Genomic DNA, 7282 nt, shown 5'->3' on the forward strand with positions numbered 1-7282 from the left:
TCTTCCTCTTCTTCTTCTGCTTGTCTTGGAGTACCGATAGAATGGATAATAATGATAGCAGAAGAAGAAGAGGAAGAGGAGCTATTAAGAAGAATGGGAGGTTTCGGGGAGGAAAAGTCGTCTAGGTGACTTGGTGAATAGAGATCCACAAGACCATCTTCTTAAGACTCTTGAAGAGATACATCAAAGAAAGGTGGATTGAAGATAGATAGATCAACGACAGATAGATGAAAGATACATAGATGGGAAACAAAACAAAGTGATGAGTAGGCCAAAGATCGATTGAAGAGAGACAGACGCACAACAGATCATTACGCTGACGAATGATAAGATTCGATACGCGATAGTTAAAAGATAGTTAAATGATAGATCAAAGATAGTTAAATGATAGATCAAAGATAGATAAAAGAAGATAGATAGACGGTTTCACATCTAGAGGTGTATACACCCTAGAGAGGTCATTTCTCTTCGTCGTCTTGTAGATGAGGAACACCATTCTTCGTGTCTTTTTTTCTCTCTGTCGCCCAGGGAAAGAAGAGCTTTCCTTTCTTTTCTCCCTTTCTTCCTTTGTCCCAATTCCAAGCATCTTGCTTTCTCTCGACCCTCCCTCTCCCAAGCGGTCAACTAGCATTAATCTATCTTTAATCTATCTATCTATTCAACTATCTATCTGTCTATCTATTTATATATCTTTTTACATTAATTCCCATCTTATGACTGTATCCATATATCTCCTCTATCTATTGTTTTCACTGTATTCCGTCTATCTATCTCTTATCTAAGACAGTAGGGTAGGGAGCACTTCCTCTTCTTCTTTTTCTTCTTTATGGGGAGGATAGTTCGTCAATGAAGGGAGACACACGCTCTTCAGTTTCTCTCAAACGCATGCAAAGCAGGAGAAGAAGAAGAAAGCCTTCTTTTTATCGTCTTTCGTCCACCTCAGGTATCATTCAGTCCATCTCTTTTTCTTTCCTTTCTTTCTTTTTCTTGTCCTTTCTCTCACTCGCTCTCTTCTCTACATGGCCCTACTCATGATACATATAGTTATGTAGATATACATATATCACGTATATATCTATATGCTATACAAACTAGATGCACATATATACATGTATGTATTTGCATACATATTAGATACATATATACTTTATATATATTTGTATGTATCTACATGGTATTCGTCTCCATACATATCTATATATATACAGAGAGAGAGAGAGAACGTTACCTGATCTGTACTCTCTATGTGCATGTTGACATATACAAGCCGTCTTATGTTCGGGTTTAGTCGGTCTCTTTCTCTCTTTTCTCAGATAGATTTATGTCTCTCTTTTCCAGACACTACCAGTCTTTTCATTCGTTCTCTCATGCTAGGCCGCTGTCTCTGTCTCTATATGGATATCTGTCTCTGTCCCCCTCTCTATTCCTATACCTTTCTCCTCTTTAGTTGGGGTGATCCATTCTCTTCATTTACCACTCTTGTATTGGAGAAAGTACCTGAATGAAGGGAGAGAAAGAAGAATCTTCTTCGTCATTTCTTTCTCTCTTTCTTTGTCGATCTCTACCTACTTTCTCTTCTCTCTCTCTTCTTCGTCCTGTCCCTCTCTCTCTCTCTCTGTCCTGGAGTCTTCTTTCTTTCCTTGTCTCTTCTTTTCTTCTTTGTCTTCTCTTTTATATGCACGAAACAAAAGCCTATAGAAGAAGGAGAAGATGAGGGTGCTTCAGAAAAGCCCCGTACTGAAGAGCAAGTCTTTCCTTTCTCTCCTTCTCTTTCTCTTTCTGTCTCTGCTTCTTCTTCTTCTTCTCCTCATTTTCTTACATGCTTAAAGAAGAGAGATAAGATGCGTCTTTAGTCTCCTCCTCCTTCTCTTCTTTAGAGCTTCTCTCTTCTCTTCATTTTTCTTTTCGATTCTCCTTCTTCTTCTTCAGCACCTTTCTCACGTCGCGAGCTCGGTCAGCACCTTCCTCTCTCTCTCTCTCCCTTTCTTATCTTCGTCTTCCTCTTCTACTGGATTGCCTTTCTAGCTACATAAAAGAAGAAGAAGAAAGACACATGTATTCTTCTCAATAAGATCTCTCTCTTCTTTCTTCTTTCTCCTTCTTTGCAAGTAAGCCAGTCAACTTCTTCTCTTCTCTGGAGAGTCTCTTCTCTCCGCCTTTCATATCTTCTCTCGGTCTTCTCTTCTCTTCTTCTTTGTTGTCTTCCTCTTCTTCTCTTTGCTTCTTGCTCCTCATCGTTTCAGAGTCCCAAGATGTCTTCGTCTTCTTCCTTTCCTTCTTCTTCTTCTTCCTCTTCTTCTTCCCCTTCTTCTTCTTCCTCTTTGTTCTCTTCCTTCTCTCAGTTAGGAGATTCTCTACTATTTCATTCACGTCTTTCAGTAGAAGAGATAGGTGTACATACACCTGCTCTTCAGAAGAATTGTCGAAGTCTCTCGAGGCAAACATCCAGCCGAAGTAGAACCTTAAGTAAAGACTCCCTTTCTTTCTCAACTCGAGAAAGAGATCTAGATCTTCCTTCGTCTTCTTACTCTTCTTCTTTTTCCTCTTCTTCTTCTTCGCGAGAAAGCGAGAGAGACAATTGTCCCAGCCCTTCTTCTTCTTCCCCTCCTTCTGTCTCTTCTTCTCCTCATTTCTCTTCTTCGTCTTCTCATCTCCTTCCTTCTTCTTCTTCAGTATCATCTTCTATCTCTTCTCCTTCGTCTATGAGAGGATACGCTCCTCCATTTCTTTGGTATTTCTCGCATCGGTTTTCCCCTCTTCAGAGTGTCAAGACTTCTCTCTCTATTCCGCTCTCTCTTTTACTTCTCTTTCTTTCGTTCTCTCTCTTTTTTACCTCTCTTATTTCATTGTTTTGTTCTCTTTCTTCTTCTTTCTCTTCTTCCTTTTCATCTTCCGGTCTTCGACCACCCAGTCTAGGCTCTTCTCTCTCTTCTTCTTCTTCTTTTCCTTTCTTTGTTTCTTCTGTTAACACCTTTCTCTTCTCTTCTTTCTCTTCTCCTCTCGGAGAGACCTCCACCCCTGTCTCCGTGTCTCTGTCTTCATCTTCTTCTTCCTTTCTTCTTCCCCTTCTTCTTCACGTTGAAGCTTCCTCTTCTCCTTCTTTCTCATCTTCCGAGAGACCAGGAGAAGTCAAGAGAAGAGAAGCAGAAGGAGAAGAAAGGAAAGAAAATGAAGAAGGAAAGACAGGAGAGAACAAGAAGAAGACTCCTCTCTTTCCAAACCAGGTGGAGAGTGAAGATGGAGGCGAGTTTGGCTTCAAAGCCTTCCTCAATTTCCTAAGAGAAGAGCTCCACCGCAGACACGAAGAAGAAGAACGAAGAAGAGACAGAGAGGAGACAGGAGATAGAAAAGATCAAGATATAAGAGACAGTCAACAAGGCGCCAAAGAAGATGAAGAAAAGGAAGAAGAAGAAGAAAGCAGCGAAGCGAAGGAAGAATCGAGTGATCCAAGCTCGACTGATAGAGAAAAGAAGGGTGAGCCAAGTCATAAGATCGATACAGAAGAAGAAGAAGGAGAGACGCCTGATACAGACGAAGAAGAGGAAGAAGGAGAAGAAGAGAGAAGAAGAAGAGAAGAGCTTCTTTCTTCTTCTTCTTCAGCAGCAGCAGGTCAAGAGAGTTTCTCTCATGAACAACATGAGGAAGATAGCGCTGAAAGGTTGCGTCTCGGTGATAGACAGAAGGAAGGTCGAGGCGACACTCCTTCTCCTCGATCTTCTTCTTCTTCCGCTGATAGAAGGATGAAAGACCGAGAAGAAGAGGGGGATAGACAGGGAGAGGAGAAGAGAGAAGACGAGAAAGAAGGAGGGAAGAAGACGAGAGAGAGAATAAGAAGAAAAGAGCGACCAAAGATGATCGATGTCTTCTCTCATGGAATGTATCTAGTTGAGAAGTACGGAAGAATAGCAAAGGCCTTTTCAATCTTTCAAGAATGCGCTGAATACGACGTGAGGTAAGAAAAAGATAAACCCAACAGAGAAAGAAAGAAAGAAAGACAAGGTGACAGGATAGAGAGAAAGAGAAAGAAAAGGAAAAAGAAAGAAGAAGAGGACAGACAGGGCGAAGAAGGAAGAGAGAAAGAAAGAGACAGGGGAGAGATTGAAGAAGAGGAAAAAAAGAATGTGAAAACGGACGAGAAGACATACACAACTCCAACATACAGATAACCCACTATACACCCACATATATATATACATATACATATATATATGTATATGTATATATATATATATATATATGTATATATGGGCAGCTAGCTAGACAGATAGGTAGATCGATATGGCTACTTAGTAGTGCCAACTGTACAGAGGGATACATTTTCGAAAATCTCACTCGGTACGCATGTAAATGAATCTATCCATTTATCTCTCTCTAATCTATCTAACTATCTGTCTATCTATCTATCTATCTGTCTCTCTTTGAACTATCTCTCTTGAATCTATCTATCTATCTATCTATGCTTAATCTATCTATCTATCTATTCGTCCACATGTATACATATATATAGAGAGAGAATAGGCGTTTATGTCTATTCTGTCTCTCTTCTGTCTCTCGCTATTTCTCTAGGCATCCGTCATGAGGTTTAGTCGGCCTTCTAGCTGGCGGTGTTGGGATTTCTTTCCTCTTTCTGCGGTGTCTTTCATCTCTTTCTTTCTCTCTTTTTCATATGTCTCTCTCTCTGTCTCTCTCTCTTTCTGTCTCTGTCTGTCTCTGTCTCTGTCTGTCTGTGTGTTAGGTGTCAGTATGAGGCGGGTGTGTATTACTTTCTTGGTCTCCCTCCTCTGTTGGATCGAAATCTTACTTCGACGCTAATGTTATGGAATGCAGCGGCTTTAAGAGGAAGCGCCGAGGCTCAGTATGCTCTCTCCATTCTTCATTCAAACCTCTACTATCTTCCTCATCTACCTGCCTTTCCTTCATCGAAAAGAATCTCTTCTTCTTCTCCTCCTTCTTCTTCTCCTTCTCCTCCTTCTTCGTCTTCTTCTCCTTCTCCTTCTCCTCCTTCTTCGCCTTCTTCTTCTTCTCCTTCTGATGCCGTCGTGGGGAAGGAGATGTTTCCTAGGGTGTCTATCGATAGAACAGACTATAGTGTGCATGTGAAGAGAAGAAGAAGAAGCGAAGAAAGGAGAGATGAGAGAGCTATCTCGGAAGTTGAGAAAGAGAAGAGGAGAGGACAAGAAGAAGAAGATGGAGAAGAAGAAGAAGACTTCGATTTTTCTCGGATTATTCGGTTCTCCGAGATGCTTCAAGAGCGTCATAGAGAAGAAATAGCCTATGAACAAAGTCTATGGAGACGGCCGTTCAAAGTTCTTTCTCATCTTTACTTTCTCTTTTCTACTGCCTTCAGAAGTTTATTCCATTCCTCTTCCTTTCCTCCTTCTCCTTCTCTTGATGGATTTCATTCATCTCTCTCATCTGATCGAACTTCTTCCGCTTCTTCTTCTTCTTCGTTAGATACTGGGAAGAAGAAGGAGAAAGGAGAAGAAGATGAAGAGGACAGAGAGGTCAAGAGAAATCGTCCTTCCTTGCTTCAGAGTGATGGTGTGGATATTGATCTTCCGTCTCTTCCGAACTTTGCATCGATGCCTCCCTTAACATCGATTCATCTCTATGCATCGAGTGTAGCTAGCCATCCAGGTGCTCTCATGTCTTCAGCCATGAAAATAAAAGGAGGATCGGTGGAGCATCCCCTACGCCAAGCACAAGCATGCACAAGCGCCGCCAACTACTATCTACCCTATGCTAAACTAGTCGCCGAGGTAAGAAGAAGAAGAAAGAGATTGAGAGAGAGAGAGAGAAAGAAAGAAAGAAAGAGTGAAGGAAGTCCACCTTAGGCAAGACCAACAGAAGAAGAAGAAGAAAACGACGACGAAGATGTTGTTTTCTTCTGTGTCGAAGACGTCTATTCGCACAGACGTTTCCTGATAGACCTAGACAGGAGTGTGACACCTACCTAGCCAGCCAGGCAGGCAGGCAGGCGGTCTTTATTCATTCATTCCTTCCTTTCTCTGTTGGATCTGATGTTCCTCTATTTGGTATAGAAAGAAGAAAGAAAGGTAAGTCGATATCTCAGTTTGCCCCAAGGAGGAGGAGGAAAGAAAGAAAGAAAGAAAGTCTATTGTATAGATAGATTGAATGGAGATAGATTAAAGGTAGATAGGTGGAGAAGGAGATTAAAGGATAGAACCGCATGCAACATGTCTTTTATACCATCTATATATACATATATACAGAGAGAAAGATGCATATCTGTCCCTCTCTCTTCTCTCTCATTCATTTGGCTCTATTCTTCCTCTCCATGTATCTTCTTTGGCGTATCAGCATTTTTTCCTGCTTTTCTTTCTTTCCTTCTTTAGTCATTCTCTCTCTTTCTCTTTATAGATATATGTGGATATGTGTATACATCTCGATTTAGTCTCTGTCCTTAAGTTCAGTCTGCCCCTCTATCTATATCTCCATCTCTATGTATGTGTCTATCTGTCTCTGTCTACTTCTCTCTCATCTTGCTGCGTATCAATCTATCTATCTACCTATCTTTAGCCCATCTACCTGTCGGTTTATCCGTCTATTCATTTGACCCTTTTCTTCTTCCATTTTGTTTGTATATAAGGCGTATAGCTCAGGAATTCCCCAAGCCCCAGAGCTCATTCGCTTGCATTCCCCCACCCTCGCCGTCAATAGCCAAGGTCAAGGAATTTCCCCTTCTTCTTCCTCTTCCTCTTCTTCATCTTCTTCCATTTTCTTCTCCTTCTTTTCTTCTTTTTCTTCTTCATTTGTTTCGTACTTCTCGCCATCTACCATCTCTTCTCTCTTCTCTCGTCTTTCTTCTCTTCTCTTTTCTTCTTCTTCTGCGTTTGATACGAGAGAGAGAGATACGAGGGGCGGGTCTTCACTTGACGTCCCCGAGGAAGAAGATCTCCGTCAAGCATCTTCTTCTTCCTCTTCTTCTTCTTTATCTCATGCAAGGAGAGATCTAGTAGGAGAGGAGGAAGGATTCGACATAGGAGAAGGAAGAGAAAGTTTCATAGACAGTCTCCTCACTGGGAAGCATTTGCATGGAAAAGATGAAGAAGAAGAGAATGCAGAAGAAGAAGATCTTTGGAGTGAAGAAAGAAGAAAAGAAAGCAATAGAGGAGGAGGAGGACAAGGAGGATTCTCATTGAATCGTCTAGGCGAAGTGTTTTATCCGTCGTATGATATATTGAGAGACCTCGCGGAAGAGCAAGGAGACACCCGCATGGAACTCGCACTAGGAAAGAGTACGAAAGAAAGAAAGAAAGAA

The 7282-nt window shown here is 41.4% G+C and overlaps 1 protein-coding gene across 1 annotated transcript in view; it reads left to right on the plus strand.

Annotated features, from left to right (window-relative positions):
• Window positions 1-405: 405 nt before the first annotated feature.
• Window positions 406-7282, plus strand: part of CSUI_005388 (sel1 repeat-containing protein) — a gene marked incomplete at its 3' end in the record, with an annotated part of 8845 nt that continues 1968 nt past the window's right edge. The window contains exons 1-4 of the mRNA XM_068065564.1: window positions 406-943; window positions 1692-3952; window positions 4736-5759; window positions 6611-7259. Of these exons, the coding sequence (XP_067922460.1) occupies window positions 2253-3952; window positions 4736-5759; window positions 6611-7259 (3373 nt within the window). The remainder of the gene's footprint in view (window positions 944-1691; window positions 3953-4735; window positions 5760-6610; window positions 7260-7282) is intronic.

This window comes from Cystoisospora suis, assembly GCF_002600585.1.
Source record: "Cystoisospora suis strain Wien I chromosome Unknown contig_2607, whole genome shotgun sequence".
Taxonomy (NCBI): Eukaryota; Apicomplexa; class Conoidasida; order Eucoccidiorida; family Sarcocystidae; genus Cystoisospora; species Cystoisospora suis.